This window comes from Oncorhynchus gorbuscha, linkage group LG05 (assembly GCF_021184085.1).
Source record: "Oncorhynchus gorbuscha isolate QuinsamMale2020 ecotype Even-year linkage group LG05, OgorEven_v1.0, whole genome shotgun sequence".
Classification (NCBI taxonomy): domain Eukaryota; kingdom Metazoa; phylum Chordata; class Actinopteri; order Salmoniformes; family Salmonidae; genus Oncorhynchus; species Oncorhynchus gorbuscha.
Genome location: NC_060177.1, coordinates 29,841,453 through 29,858,578, shown reverse-complemented (window position 1 = coordinate 29,858,578; position 17,126 = coordinate 29,841,453). Strand labels below are relative to the sequence as shown.

At 42.7% G+C, this 17,126-nt stretch overlaps 1 protein-coding gene across 2 annotated transcripts; it reads left to right on the top strand.

Moving 5' to 3' along the window:
- The first annotated feature begins 131 nt into the window (after positions 1–131).
- LOC124035808 (putative solute carrier family 22 member 31) lies at positions 132–15,961 on the top strand. 2 transcript variants are annotated; one of them, XM_046349573.1, is made up of 9 exons: positions 132–1,020; positions 3,904–4,007; positions 4,143–4,297; positions 8,264–8,432; positions 8,655–8,764; positions 13,294–13,402; positions 13,587–13,801; positions 14,106–14,217; positions 14,437–15,961. In XM_046349573.1, the coding sequence occupies exons 1-9, from the start codon at positions 631–633 to the stop codon at positions 14,879–14,881; spliced, it is 1,809 nt and encodes a 602-aa protein (XP_046205529.1). In that variant the 5' UTR covers positions 132–630; the 3' UTR covers positions 14,882–15,961. The 2 variants fall into 2 exon arrangements, with proteins under 2 accessions (XP_046205529.1, XP_046205528.1); XM_046349572.1 differs by having other exon boundaries at positions 133–1,020; positions 8,655–8,800.
- The last annotated feature ends 1,165 nt before the right edge of the window (positions 15,962–17,126 follow it).

The following is a 17,126-nucleotide window of genomic DNA, read 5'->3' as shown; positions in this document are numbered from 1 at the left end:
GAGGTAGCGGAAACACTGGTGCTTATATTTTGCTTTGCCAGCAGGAGGACGCCTGGAAAAGTATGTTTTTGGCTGATATTTAGATCTATGATCATGAGGGGTTTAGACTTTTTGAGAACTTCAAGACGTGGGTATATAACAGGCCTGTTTTTGCCATGCAATATGACCAGTAGATGACATTTGCTGACACAAGTATTTATAGAAGGCTACGTATGAACCAGGTATGAAGAGGTAACCATTTGCAAGCGTTTCCATTGACAGTGACACACCTCCACTCCAAAATATAATTCCAGTAGACCTCTATTCAACTCCCCTGTTACCTGACTCCTCGAGCAGTGTTTGGTGACCATGTTAAGTGAATGAAACCGTAAAAATAGACTTGACAACTTGATCCCTTCTGCCATCCTCTGAATTAAGTTAATAAATATGGGAATCTGTCAGTGCGAAGTAGGTTTAGGCTACAGTGCGTACGAGCAGATGGACTTCCCACCAATGACATTTCGGTTACACACCGACCTGCCCACTTGACTGGAGTTGTGCTTCCTCATCTAACCTATCCTGCCGTGCCCTGCGGTGTGTGTGGATGTCCCGCACCACTGACTAACAGCGGTTTCGGGACGGTCTCTAACAATGGACTTTGAAACGAAGATTTATACCAGAATCGGTGGATATGGACGATATAACAGAATTGTTTCCATATTCAGCTGGTTTCCGAACTTTGCTGTGACGCTGAACCTTTTTTGCGACGTTTTTTACACTCTGATTCCCGGGTCGTACCACTGTAAACCCGACCCGGCTCTTTTACCTTCAGGTTTTCTTTTCAGTAATTATTCCAGACAAGGGTATCTCAATCTTACCATACCGTGGGTGAATGGCTCTGGACTGAGTCACTGTGAACTTTATAAGTACCCTAGAAACGTCTCCAACTTCATAGACAGCATTCCAAAGGAGATAGTGCCATGTACGAGAGGATGGGAGTACGACCAAGCTGCGGCGCTTCAGAGCAACTACGTGACAGAGGTAAACAAATATATACTTGGATTCGATGGTTTGTGGTTTTTGGAGAGTTTGTGCCAGCTTAGCAATCATTCATGTGCAAGTGATGTTTTTGTGACGACGCATTTAACGTAACTAATTTGGTTTACAAAATTTTTCAGGCTAATGTGTGGATATCTTTGCCAAGCCCTGTCGAATGTTCTTCATCCATTCAACGTAGCCTACTCAGAGTGGATTTGGGTTTAGCCTATAACTTCGGGCTTTGTAACATGTGTGTTAATTGATATTGTCCCAGACAGACTGCTGGGGCTAAAGTTGGTCATCAATAGGTAACATCAATAGATGACACGGGATGCCCTGTTTGGCCTACTGATTGCTCAAATCTGTCGTTGGTAAACATGCTTTTGAATGTTTAACTCTTGGATACATGTTGTTTTGGTTATGTCCTGAATAAGATTACCAGAGAAACAGTGCTGATATGATTAGTCTGTTTATATAATAATTACATTAGGGGACTGCTGTGCAGAGCCATGCAATATGGGTGTTTATGTGATGAAAGCAGCACAACAGGAAATGCAGGGACAGCAGTGTTCCTCCACCCTGATGGAGTTCCTGGGAAGATATGTCCTCAACAGAGCACATGAGAGGGGTCACTCTTAGGATGAGCGTTCATCTTTCTGTACTGACCCGTAGCCATCTCTTAAACAAGGAACCCTCGAGCTCAACTGAATTTATTTGGCTCTAAGGGAACCCCTTTTTCATATTTCTTACTACCAGGCTTATATTCTTATTTCAGACCAGCACAATCAATGCCTCTCTAAAGTTGTCCTGTTTTGCTTCTTCGGGAAAAGCTAACTAAATGTTGACTTATTGCACTTGGACTAAACTCACCAGCCCATTATAATATCAAAAAAAGGGGCAGGCCCATCCCACTGTGCAAATACATAAAAGGGATCTTGGTAAACAAAAGTATCAGCAGTTACGGAAATGTTTAGACACAAGGCAAATACTGGTGTGTGAGAGAGAGAGAGCGAGACAGACAGTGTGTGCGGGCTGGACAGGAAATCAACAAGGGAGGCAGTGGCCCTGATGTGAAGTATTGTATTTACTCTCACATGTTTCCCTGGCGATAGGAAGCAACCAGCCCTGACCCCCCACTCCTGGCTTCCCTTCTCCGTGATGTCACAGGACATTTGTTCCTGTTCCTACGGGGGTATAAACATCATACAGCAGGAATGGAGGTCCTTCTGGCCCTGATTTAAGGGGTTGGATGATGGGTACAGATCAAGAGATGAAGCAAGGGAGGGAAAGAGAGCAAATGAAGAGATGGGGGAGGAAGAAAGAAAGCATTGGAGTAGGGTGAGGAATGGTGGAAGGCACTGGAAACCAAAGTGCAGTGGCTCTAATGTGATAAACCTATCTGCAGTCACTCTTATTCAATCAGGAGATGATATCTATCACACAGCTGAATTCCTCCTCCTTCACACAAGGCGCTCCGTTGCCCTCAAGTGTGTGTCTGTGTGTGTTTGTGTGCCACTGGCCTATAATTCTTACTTATGTAATAATAAGGGAGAAAGGAGCTACAGTTTCACACATTTTCCAGGCATGTTTATTAACTGTCCTTAAAAATAGGGTTTGCTCAATCTGCCCCCGGAATGTTTCTACAATGGAAATAAAATCATGGATGAAGAAATAGGCCACCTATTATGTCATTATTTCAATGGCTCCATTGACTTTTATTTTACCTTTATTTAACCAGGCAAGTCAGTTAAGAACACATTCTTATTTTCAATGACGGCCTGGGAACAGTGGGTTAACTGCCTGTTCAGGGGCAGAAGGACAGATTTTGTACCTTGTCAGCACGGGGGTTTGAACTCTCAACCTTCTGGTTACTAGGCCAACGCTCTAACCACTAGGCTCTTGAACTCTATTCCTAACTATGTGGCAAAAGGGTCATTCTGTGTCATTTCAGTGGTCCTTCTGTAGCTCAGTTGGTAGAGCATGGCGCTTGTAACGCCAGGGTAGTGGGTTCGATTCCCGGGACCACCCATACGTAGAATGTATGCACACATGACTGTAAGTCGCTTTGGATAAAAGCGTCTGCTAAATGGCATATATTATTTATATTTTATTATTATTATTATTTCAGGAAACCATGACACCCGCCATCTCAGATTGTTCTGACATCGTTTCTGTAGTTAGAAACAGATAAGATTAGCCTTCCTGAAACATTATTTTGTTGAAACAACATTTTATCTCTGAGAAATTAAGCTAATTGATTGCACCCAAGTAGTTACTACAATAAATGAATACAATACATTTACCAATTTAGGTTCAATCAATTAGCTTAATCCCTCAGAGATCAAATAATGTTTAAGGAATGCTAATCTTTTTTTGTGTATTTTTTTGTTACTTTTTACCCCTTTTTCTCCCAAATGTTGTGATATCCAATTGATAGTTCGTCTTGTCCAATCACGGCAACTCCCGTACAGACTCGGGAGAGGCGAAGGTCGAGAGCCATGTGTCCTTCGAAACACAACCCCGCCAATGCTTCTTGACACACTGCTTGCTCCTTGTGGCGCCCGGCCGCCACAAGGATTCGCTAGAGCATGATGGGACAAGGACATCCCAGCTGGCCAAACCCTCCCCTAACCCGGGACGACGCTAGGCCAATTATGCGCCGCCTCAGGGGTCTCCCGATCGCAACACAGCCCGGGATCGAACCCGGATCTGTAGTGACGCGATGCAGTCCCTTATACCGCCTAGCCACTCGGGAGGCCACAATCTTATATTTTTCCAACTACAGAAATGATTTCAGAACAATCTTGAGATGGTGGGTGTCAAGCCTCTTTCTTGTTCTTTTTGAGGTGGAATGACTCACCATCTCGCTCTGTCTCTGCTCCACAGTGGAACCTAGTGTGTAGAGACTACTGGAAGATTCCTCTGCAGCACATCTGCTTCATGACAGGGTGGATTGTGGGATATGTCCTCCTGGGCACCGTGTGTGACTGGTAAACCCCCCCCCCCTGTTGTTAATTGTAAACTACAATTGTATTAATTTCACCACTGGTATTAGGCTGTTATGAATGTTTAATATGTGTACATGGGAAGCTATGTATCTCTAACTGTCTTTTCTCTATGTTCAGGTTGGGTCGTCGACAGGGCTTCCTGCTGTCTGTGTCTCTGTCCGGTCTGTTAGGAGTAGCTGTGTGTCTGTCCAACAGCCCTGTAGTGTTTCTGCTGCTACGCCTGTCTCAGGGCGCCATGTTGGCAGGGGTCTTCCTCTCCTCTTACCTCGCCAGTAAGTACACTTGACTTACCCTACTAATACCGCCCACTCCTAAGTACACACTTAATGAGGCAGGATCCACATTTTCATATCGTCATACCGTCCTTCTCTTATCCCGGGATTAACGGTATTACCGGTTTAGTACCCCATTATGCATCTATTACCAGAATGCTAACTAAATTAGTAAAAGTAATAGCAGACGGTACGAGAACGAAGAGGAGAAAAAAATGCAAGGAAATCAAGATGGCAGGGGCAGCTGTACATAAATAATCCTAAGGGCTTTGACTTCTCAAACACGGAAGAAAGCTAACAATATATGTTGCCCCGTCCGTCTAGCATTCGGCTTCTTCACCCGTGGGATGGTCTGAGGCGAGCCACCCGGACAACTGAAGAATCTCTGCAACTGTCAGAAACCGTCTCAAGGAAGCTCCTTTGCGTGCTCTTCGTCATCACCAGGGTCTTCACCTGACTGCAGTTTTCCGTCGTAACCGACTTCAGTGGGCAAATGCTCATCTATGATGGCCACTGGCACACTGGAGAAGTGTGCGATAAGAGCGTCTGCTAAATGACTTAAATGTAAATGTAAATGTGCTCTTCGCAGATGAATCTCGGTTTCAACTATACCGGACAGATGGCGTTGCGTGGGTAAGCGGTTTGCTATTGTCAACGTTGTGAACAGAGTGCCCCATGGTGGGTTTATGATATGGGCAGGCATAAGCTACAGACAACAAACTATTGCATTTTCTCGATGGCAATTTGAATGCACAGAGGTACCGTGACGATATCCTGAGGCCCATTGTCGTGCCATTCATCCGCCGCCATCACCTCATGTTTCAGCATGAAAATGGACGGCTCCATGTCGCTAGGATCTGTACACAATGCCTGGAAGCTGAAAATGTCCCAGTTCTTCCATGTCCTGCATACTCACCAGACATCTCCCATTGAGCATGTTTGGGATGCCCTGGATCAACATGTGCAACAGCTTGTTCCAGTTCCCACCAATATCCAGCAACTTCACAGGGACAACATTCCACAGGCCACAATAGACAGCCTGATCAACTATATGCAGAGGAGATGTGTCACGTTGCTTGAGGCAAATGGTGGTCACACCAGATACTGACTGTTTTTCTGATCCACGCCCCTACTTTTATTTTTTGGGGGTACTGTATCTGTGACAAACTAATCCATATCTGTATGGGGCGGCAGGGTAGCCTAGTAGTTAGAGCGTTGGACTAGTAACCGGAAGGTTGCAAGGTCAAACCCCCAAGCTGACAAGGTACAAATCTGTCGTTCTGCCCCTGAACAGGCAGTTAACCCACTGTTCCTAGGCCGTCATAAAATAAGAATTTGTTCTTAACTGACTTGCCTAGTTAAATAAAATAAAATAAAATTGTGAAATTCATAGATTAGGGCCTAATTTTTACTAATTTCCTTATGAACTGTAACCCAGTAAAATCTTTGAAATTACATGTTGCGTTTTGTTCAGAGTATTTTGCTAAATTAGTACCTTAACTGCTCACGCATCAACATTTACCAAGCAGGCACTGCAGACTGAAATTGATTAGCTTGTTCTACTTTAATCAATAGCGTGAGAAGATTAATTCATCGTGTCAATATTGTATAGAAATCAATGGAACTGGGACAATTCGCTGCCACTACATGTCCTTTGCACTCTTCTAAAAGTAGGGCAAAGCTACTTGTAATTTTTCCAAAGTTACGGGAATCTTCAGTCATTTTGATAATGAATAGATTGCCATATATTTTATATCATAGCTCTGGTAATTTATACTTGGATAACTGTATTTAAAATTGTCACGCCTTGGTCATTGTATCTTGTGTTTTTGTTATATGTTTGGGTAGGCCAGGGTGTGACATGGGTTTATATGTTGTATTTTGTATTGGGGTTTGTATTAATTAGGAGTGTGTATTAGTAGGGGTGTGTCTAGTTAGGCTTGGCTGCCTGAGGCGATTCCTAATTGGAGTCAGCTGATTCTCGTTGTCTCTGATTGGGAACCGTATTTAGGCAGCCTGAGTGCGCGTTGTATTTCGTGGGCGATTGTACCTGTGTTTGTGTTAGTCACCAGATAGGCTGTAAGTAGTTTCACTCGTTTGTTGTTTTGTATTCTCAGTTATTTCATGTACCGCTTTATCTTTATTAAAAGTCATGAGTAACCTACACGCTGCATTTCGGTCTGACTCACTTCAAACAACAGACGAATATCATTACAAAAATGTTTTAAAAAAATCTAAGTTTTCATTTATGTGTCCATATTCTCCATGACTTTCTAGCAGATACACTATTATGGTTCAAGAGAAAATAACCTAATTAATGAAAAAAGCATCTAATCAACAATGCCATTATTTTAAATTAACTCTTCCAACTATGGAACGTTATTCACAACTGTCACCAGTTTCACGTCAAAACATTGAGAACAAATACGTATTGACATGGTATTCCCCCATACTTCCCATAGCAACGTGGTCTCATAGAGTAGACTTAACATAGTAAATGTAAATCCGAGACACTCATATGATCTGTTACGTTTGGTATGGTTACTTAAGGCAAACGAAAGCAGGGTGGATGCGTGGGCATATAATGTGAACGCCAAACGTCTAGCAACCCAAAGGTTGTGTGTTTTTGATTCTCATCACAGAATTTAGAATGAATTTTAGCAAATCTGTTACTACTTTCCACTTTTTAAGCTACTTTGCAACTACTTAGCATGACTTTAACCTAACTCTTAACCCCTAACCCAGCAAACGTTAGCCACCTAGTTAACATTAGCCACAACAAATTGGAATCTGTAACATATCACAAGTTCAGCAAATCCGTAACGTATCGAATGAAATGGATGACGGACAACCACATACAAAGCGTAACATGTCATACTATTTGGACTGTCCGGGATTTATGTTTATGTTACTTCCTGGTTGCCCATAGCCCTCTATTGCTTAGAAGTTCCTTAGTTTATACCCCATGATCCCACACCAACCCCTAGCCCCTGGGTTACTCACTTGGGGGCTTCCCTCTGTTGCCAACAAACATCAAGGATCAATGAAGGGAAAAGTCATAGAGGGAAGTTAAACGGATAGGGGAAGGTGACAGGTTAGGGATTAACTGTGTGTCGTGGCTGTGGTCGAATACCCGGGTCACCGGGTGCCATCTTGTTGCACTGCTGTACATGTTAGGGTTCAAAGGGAACTGGTTGGAATCACACCCTTGAACCAAGCTGAGCATTACTCATTCACTCACTCCCTCCTTCCCCCCTTTACACCCCTCTCCCTCTCTGAGATAGCTTGAGTGTGAGGTAATACAAGGCTCTGTGGGCTATGATATCTAGGCCACCCCTGGACCAAGAGACGCCTCCTCCCCGATGTTGTTCCATTGTTAGGGGGGGTCTGGGTTTTCTTGCTGTAACCTTCCTGTGATTGTGAGGTGATTGTGTGAACTCGTGTGTTTGTATGTGGACAATTCTTTGCTAAGTGAAAGCAGTCAAGGAGTGCTCAATGTGTTTTTAAGACCCTTCTGTGTATGGGAGTAATGGTGCTAGATACAGCCTGAGAGGGAGGCCCACCGCAGTCTGTCTTTAATACACCCACATACATATTTGCTCTTCGATCATTCCTCTAAGGTCACTGGTAAATTGAGTCCAGACTTTTGGTTTTAGGCTGAATTCTGGAGGACTGCCTCTCAGTGATCTACTACCAGAAAGTTCTTAAAAGGGGGAGTGGGGGGAAAATAGCAGGACAGAACATACTGGAAGGAAATGAATATATTTTTTTCCTTTGTTTTCTCTGAGGGGTTTTGAAGGAGGAGAACTAGGGCATTGGAGTTTAGGTCAAGGTAGAGTGGATTTCACAAACAGTCACAAATAGTCTTATGGTCATTCAGGCTACTAGTTCCAGTTTGTTTTTTTCTTCTCTCTATCCTTTATCTCCTTTCTTCATCCTCTCTTCATCTCCCTTTGTGTTCTCCAGGACTGGAGCTGTGTGATCCTCCCCATCGTCTCATGGTTGAAATGGTCAGCGGTTTCTTTGCCATCGCGGCAGAGCTCTTGTTGCCAGGGCTGGCGGTGCTGTGTCGTGATTGGCCAGTTCTTCAAGCAGTGGCTACCTTGCCACTGCTCCTGCTGCTCTCCTATTGGTGGTGAGTCTGTCGTAAGAATTATTTTGTGGATACACAGTATAGTGTATATTGTCAATGTATTGGGACAGAAAGTATAGAGGCATGGATGGAGAAAGAGGGATGTGTGTTATAATTATAATTCATTTTTATATATTTTTGTGGAAGGACAGAGTAGAGAAAGTGTCATGGATGGAGAAAGAGAGAGGTGTGTTTTCTATTCCTGTTTTCTCATATCCACCTCAGCTGTCCATCAGTGTTTCCCGAGAGTCCACGCTGGCTTCTGGCCACAGGTCAGATCCACCAGGCTAAGAGGTGTCTCCAGAGCTTCTCCATCAGGAACAGAGTGTGTCTCGGTGAGGACATCTACCCTGCTGAGAACCTGCTCTCAGGTATCATCATCCCCCACCCTATCCTGGCCCTTGTAGCTAGTCTGTGTCAATGAATAATGTCTGCTGCCTGGGGTAGTGTAACTGGTTGTGGCAAAATCCTGGACAGAGCCTTTACCGTGCGCTGCCACTTTAAGAGTGCATCAGCAGCCAGGAAGGAAGGAAATGAAGATGACTCTATACATATATGTATATACACACATTTATACACACACAAATACATGTATATATATACAAATGGCATTTGCCAGAGAACACCAAGATTGGCAAATTCGCCACTGGCACCCTGTGCTCTTCACAGATGAAAGCAGGCTCACACTGAACACATGTGACAGACGTGACAGAGTCTGGAGACGCCGTGGAGAACGTTCTGCTGCCTGCAACATCCAGCATGACCGGTTTGGCGGTGGGTCAGTCATGGTGTGGGGTGGCATTTCTTTGGGGGGCCGCACAGCCGTCCATGTGCTCGCCAGAGGTAGCCTGACTGCCATAAGGTACCGCGATGAGATCCTCAGACCCCTTGTGAGACCATATGCTGGTGCGGTTGGCCCTGGGTTCCTCCTAAAGCAAGACAATGTTAGACCTCATGTGGCTGGAGTGTGTCAGCAGTTCCTGCAAGAGGAAGGCATTGATGCTATGGACTGGCCTGCCCGTTCCCCAGACCTGAATCCAATTGAGCACATCTGGGACATCATGTCTCGCTCCATCCACCAACGCCACGTTGCACCACAGACTGTCCAGTAGTTGGCGGATGCTTTAGTCCAGGTCTGGCAGGAGATCACTCAGGAGTCCATCCGCCACCTCATCAGGAGCATGCCCAGGCGTTGTAGGGAGGTCACACAGGCACGTGGAGGCCACACACACTACTGAGCCTCATTTTGACTTGTTTTAAGGACATTACATCAAAGTTGGATCAGCCTGTAGTGTGGTTTTCCACTTTAATTTCGAGTGTGACTCCAAATCCAGACCTCAATGGGTTGATAAATTTGATTTCCATTGATAATTTTTGTGGGATTTTTTTTTTTGTCACCACATTCAACTATGTAAAGATGTAATAAGAATATTTCATTCATTCAGATCTAGGATGTGTTATTTTAGTGTTCCCATTTTTTTGAGAAGTGTATATATACACGCGTACGTATGTATGTATGTATGTATGTATGTATGTATGTATGTATGTATGTATGTATGTATGTATGTATGTATGTATGTATGTATGTATGTATGTATGTATGTATGTATGTATGTATGTATGTATGTATTTGTGTGTGTGCATATATATATATATATGTATATACACATATATTTACACACACACACGTATATATTTACACACACATATATTTACATATATATATATATATATATATATGTATATACACATATATTTACACACACATATATATACTCACACACACACAGATATATGTATATATACACACACACATATTTACTCACACACACACAGATATATGTATATATACACACACACACATATATATGTATTTATACACACACACATATTTGTATATATTTATATATATATACACACACACAAATGTTTATATATATATATATATATATATATACACGCATATTTATATACACACACACACATATATTTATATACACACACATATTTGTGTGTGTGTGTGTATATGTATGTATGTCTATATGTATGTGTATATATATATACACATACATACAAAGACAAATATATATACACACACAAACACAAATATGTGTGTGTATATAAATATGTGTGTGTGTGTGTATGTATGTGTGTGTGTGTGTGTGTGTGTGTGTGTGTGTGTGTGTGTGTGTGTGTGTGTGTGTGTGTGTGTGTGTGTGTGTGTGTATGTGTGTATATGTATGTGTATGTGTGTATATGTATGTGTATGTGTGTGTATGTGTGTATATGTATGTGTATGTGTGTATATGTATGTGTATGTGTGTATATATATATATATATATGTGTATATGTATGTGTATGTGTGTATGTGTATATATGTGTGTGTATATGTATGTATATATATATATATGCGTGTGTATATATATGTATACATATATGTGTGTGTGTGTATATATATATATATATTATATATTTATATACACACCCACATATATATTTATATACACACACATATTTATGGATGTATGTGTGTGTGTGTGTGTGTGTGTGTGTGTGTGTGTGTGTGTGTGTGTGTGTATATATACACACACACACACACACACACACACACACACACACACACACACACACACACACACAGATGCCAATACCAATTATCGGAGGACCAAAAAAGCAGATTTATTTATTTGAAATAATGACAATTACAACAATACTGAATGGACACTTATTTTAAATTAATATAATACTTCAATAAAATTAATTTAGCCTCAAGTAAATAATGAAACAATTTGGTTTAAATAATGCAAAAGTGTTGGAGAAGAAAGTAAAAGTGCAATATGTGCTATGTAAGAAAGCTAACGTTTCAGTTCCTTGCTCAGAACATGAGAACATATGAAAGCTGGTGGTTCTTTTTAACATGAGTCTTCAATATTCCCTGGTAAGAAGTTTTAGGTTGTAGTTATTATAGGACTATTTCCCTCTATACCATTTGTATTTCATTAACCTTTGACTATTGGATGTTCTTATAGGCACTTTAGTATTGCCAGTATAACACTATAGCTTCCTTCCCTCTCCTCGCTCCTCCCTGGGCTCAAACCAGCAACACAACGACAACAGCCACCATCGAAGCAGTGTTACCCATGCAGAGCAAGGGGAACAACTACTAGAAGACTCCGAGCGAGTGATGTTTGAAACGCTATTAGCGCGCGCTAACTAGCAAGCCATTTCACATCGGTTACACCAGCCTCATCTCGGGAGTTGATAGGCTTGAAGTCATAAACAGCGCAATGCTCGACGCACAACGAAGAGCTACTGGCAAAATGCACGACAGTGCTGTTTGAATGAATATTTACATGCCTGCTTCTGCCTACCACCACTCAGTCAGATACTTAGATACTTGAATGCTCAGTCAGATTATATCCAATGCAGGACACACTAGTAATATCATCAACCATGTGTAGTTAACTTGTGATTATAATTGATTGTTTTTTTATGAGATAAGTTTATTGCTAGCTTGCAACTTACCTTGGCTTACTGCATTCGCGTAACAGGCAGTCTCCTGGTGGAGTGCAACGAGAGAGGCAGGTCGTAATTGCGTTGGACTAGTTGTAAGGTTGTAAACTGTAAGGTTGCAAGATTGAATCCCCCGAGCTGACAAGGTGAAAATCTGTCGCTCTGCCCCTGAACAAGGCAGTTAACCCACCGTTCCTAGGCCGTCATAGAAAGTAAGAATGTGTTCTTAACTGACTTGCCTAGTTAAATACATGTATAAAAAATATATAAACAAATCGGCACCCAAAAATACAGATTTCCGATTGTTATGAAAACTTGAATTCGGCCCTAATTAATCGCCCATTCCAATTAATCGGTCGACCTCTAATATACACACACACACACACACACACACACACACACACACACACACACACACACACACACACACACACACACACACACACACACACACACACACACACACACACACGTGTGTGTTTTATGTGTATAAATATATATAGTAGTGGTACTCTCTATCCGACCTGTTTCCTTTCGGCAGGGTTAATACCTGCCTGCCGACCTAACAAAAAATCATCATCCTTACCTCTTTAACAATAAAGCTACAAGGTTAACTAATGCTTTGGGTAAAACATCCAAATGACCAGGTTTCCCCATATTTTATGTTATTGGTTTTCACTCATCCACAATCAGCACAGCAGCACATAACAAACAACCCATCCAGTCTCCTCACAGCATTCCCTCATATCCAATATTAGTGAACTTTGAGTTACACATGGCATAGGACGTTTCTATGGTTCCTGTTTACCTGTACCAGCTGGACAACTAAGCTCTCTCACAGCTCCACCTTTCACAGGCAGTCAGTCACGTAATGAGTGAGCGCACCCAACGCATGAGCTCTGCTGTGGCAGCCACCATAAGAGCTCTTTGTTTCAATGCGACCGTAGTGTACTAAATCGCAAACTGGAATTACCATAGTCCAAATCAAGAATCATTACATTTATGTTTTGGGAATTTATCAGACGCTCTTATTAAGAGCGAGGAGCAGTCAGGGTTAAGTGCCTTGCTCAAGGGCACACTGACAGATTTTTCACCTTGTCGGCTATGGGATTCGAACCAGAGACCTTTTGGTTACTGGCCCAATGCTCTTATTCTCTAGGCCGATTGAATGTTTCCATTTAGTGTGACTTAATAGTAGGCACTGGTTCTGAGGAGAGAGATTCCCCATGGAATGTGGGTTATATGTTTGTACCAAGTGAACAGCGTTTGGGTCAAGTGCCCTTTGGCTTTGGTATTGGCAGTGTGAATACAGGCTCATATCTCTCCCTCCCTCTCCTTTTCTTCTCGGTAGAGATGGATGCGGAGTACCCAGATGATACTCAGCCTTGCTACCACTCAGTCCTGGAGTTGCATTCCACCCGAGTGATCTGGAGGAACTGCCTCATCCTCAGCTTTACTATGTGAGTTAGTATCTAACACAGCTTGTATGACCTTCTGTATGACTCCCTCCACTGAGCAATACAGCCACGAGGAATGGTAATGTTAGCATTTACTGCAGCTGCTTTTAACAGTACTGTTTGGACAGAGTAAGTTTCATGTTTTGGGCCAAGGACCTAACCTTTCCTAACTCTCCTCCTCCTCCAGGTTCATAGGCACAGGCATCCAGTACTGTTTCATCAGGAACCTTCACAGCTACTCCCATAACTTCTACTTTAGTTACTTCCTGCGTGTGCTGACTGGAGCTCTGGGATGTATCTTCCTCTGCCTGTCCGTCAACCGCTTTGGTCGCCGTGGAATCCTGCTTCTGTCTGCCATTATCACCGGCCTGTCCTCGCTGCTGCTGCTGGCCCTCACACAGTGTAAGTTTAACCTGCGTTATAGCTGTGCTATGATGATACTATGTTGCTATACTATTTCTATACACACATTTTCTTTTAAATGCCTCTAAACCGGGTCTCATACCGTCTTCTCTCCCCTGTACATGGTTAATTAGTAACTCTTCTCCTCATACAGTAGCCATAGGTTTGCCATGATGACCCAATTCATAATGGTGTCACTACTATGATTCCGATTGGCCATTTAGATTTATTCAGGTGATTTCAGGTCCAAGTGCCTTTTTCCTAGTTTGCTTAGTTTTTATTGAGTCGACATGTCCTTCTCTAGATCTGCGTGGTGTGCTGGTGTTGTTGCTGTCTGTGCTGGGGCTCCTCTTCTCCCAGGCCCTGGCCATGCTCAGTGTATTCTTCGCCAGTGAGGTCATGCCCACCGTAATCCGGTAAGTGATATCTGTCTACTGTCTTGAACACACTAAACTGTCATTAGTTTGTCTGTTGGTGGGGTGTTTGTTTTTCCAGGTATGTGGACAACTGTCTGTCTGAGGGAGGCATATGAAATGTGGGTTGTGTGTCCGCACCAAATGCTGGGTCAGGTGCCCTTGACAATGTCAGAGTAGAGCTCTATATATCTCCTGACCCTCTCTCTCCCTCTGTCTCAGTGGTGGTGGTCTGGGGCTGGTGCTAGCGTCTGGCTGTATGGGGATGGCTGCCTCCTCTATGATGGAGCTCCAGAACAACAGGGGTTACTTCCTCCACCACGTCATCTTCGCCTCCTTCGCCGTTCTCTCGGTGCTGTCCATCATGCTGCTGCCGGAGAGCAAGCGCAAGCCGCTACCCGACTCCCTGAAGGATGGAGAGAGCCAGCGACGGCCCCCTCTCTTCCTTTCCCGTGAAGACAACCTGCCCCTGCTCTATACCCGGCGTGGAGCCTCCGAGTACAACCCTGATAACTACTCCCGCCTGGTCTCCGCCACCAGGAAGATGCTCATCAAAGACAATTTACCCTATAAGATCGTTGTGCCCTCCCAGTCCCCACTGTTGCCTTCCAACAGCGAGGTGCACTGCATACTGGAGGAAGAAGCACTAAGAGAGGACGTGTCTTAGCAGCCTCTAACTGCCATCATCCACCCTCCTCTCCCACAGAGAGACCTCGCCTCAAATCCACTGAATATCTCTCCCCACCACACTGAGACAGTGTGATCCAGACTCGTATCGCTATGAACGACGGGTCTTCTTGGATATTTTGAAGGGGAGGAGAGTTAGAGATGTGTGTATTTGCTGTGTCAGTGTTCTGTTGTTGTTGTGCCAAATGTTTCAAATAATACAAAAAAATGATGTGTGTGCTTGCACAGACTGAAAAACTGTGTGCTAGTCCTTTGTTTTTGTACTGATGGAGATCTGCTGTTTCTAAGACAGTGTTAACACCCTCTCTTCTCCGGGTTGTGCAGCAAGGACCTATGACTTTATTAACCACTAAGCCTAAAGGCTCACTTGAGAAGCGTTGCTTGTCCATTTAACTGGTGACTTGTGCTTTTCATTACTGCAGAGCGAAAGAGCGAGAGCAGGGCCCTGACTGTTACTTAATCTGATTCAATGGGGACTCAACAAGGGGAACTCAACAGATAGAAGTCCATTTGGCTCACACTGGAATGTGTTGTAGCCAATTGTTTGATTTTGGCGGGGAACTCTATGAAGTATCAGTCACTGATAATATCGCCGAAGCTATGACCTTGGCAATGAAAAGTCATGCCATCCTGTCCACTTGTTGAACATGTGGTGTTGTCACATGATGATTTGCACCCGGAACAGAGTTTTGAGATAAAGAGTTGTTTTAGATGATTGAAATGTGATTAGGTCATGACCTCTACTCTGAGTCATTATAAACGGGTTGGCTCGAGCCCTGAATGCTGACAGCTGTGGTATATCAGACAATATACCACGGGTATGACAAAACATGTATTTTTACTAACCTATTAATAATAGCAATAAGGCACCTCCCCTTATTACTTAATTATAACCTTTCAAGTGCGACTTTACCTTATATTGGTTGTCACATCCATCTCTCTGCCTTAAACTGTGAGCTTCCCTGTTAAAAAAAGGCAGTTGCTAGGACATGATACTTAACATTCTATGCAATTTAACTGAAAATACATTTGATCAACTATTAAACCACTTTTCACTGCCCTCCTTGGTATTTGACTGTGGTTTGAGGTTTGCGTTGTTGTCTCTCTTGGCTGTGAAACTGTTTTACATTATATTGTTGGATATGATGTTTACTCTTCCAACTCATTCTCTTTTAATGTTTCATCCCTCATTCTCTTTTAATGTTTCATCCCCTTCTCTTTTGCATGCATGGGAACATAAACTATTTACCCCACAGCTGACAATATTCTGTCCTTCTAAAGATACTTTGTATATAGAATTATATACAAAGTATTATATTTTCAGCTATGAATAAGTTGCTTAACTCTCAAAAGTTACATTTGATTTATTTGGAAGCTGAGGTCATACAATGTTCATTCACAGTTTGCCCGTCTTCACGTCTCATAGAAAACTAGAATAAAAATGTCCTCGAGCATCAAGTAAAGAGATGAACTTCCTTTCAGATTATGGAAAACAAAATGTTCCTCAGACCCGGCCAGTACATTTTCAACAATGCTATTCCAGTTTTGACATCAATGGGGTCTTAACGAGGTCACTGGGTGTTGAACTAAGGTTGCTGTCGTATTTTTATGAAGCTGATCCACTTCTATTTTGAACTTTTATTTGCTTGCTCGCCTCACTTTTCAAAAATGAAATCCGTTAGTCAAAGTTTGAATGGTCTAAACTGAAAATGTATTGAGTTCTGCCCTGTTCTTCATGTCTGATACAATGCTTACCACAAGATGGTGCTGTTCTCTCATGTATTGAATGTACAAAATCTACCATTTGTCTTTCTCAACTGGGTGTCACGTTTGATTATCAACAGTCTGATTTTTGTATTTTGAAGAATTGGAAATGTTCTGATTGTAAATAAGATAAGAATTGCCAGGTGCTTGGAGTTAGTTCAAACACACCATGGCCGAACAGCCTCGCTCATGACGCCTTTTTGTACAGCATTCTCAAAATGATTGAGCCAGATGGAATAATAGACACTGTTGTTGAATGAAGCACACCGTTCTTGCCTGGCCTTGAGTTTATTCTGTAAATGTCAAAATGAAGTTAATTGTGCTCATTGGATAGTGTTCCATGAATGTTCTAGGGCTGTATAGGAACAGGGAAAAGATGACTGAAGTACAGCAGTTGTCTCAGCCAGGGCCTGAGGAAATCACATCTGGAACAGCCTATCTATCATTTGGGATGCTCACTG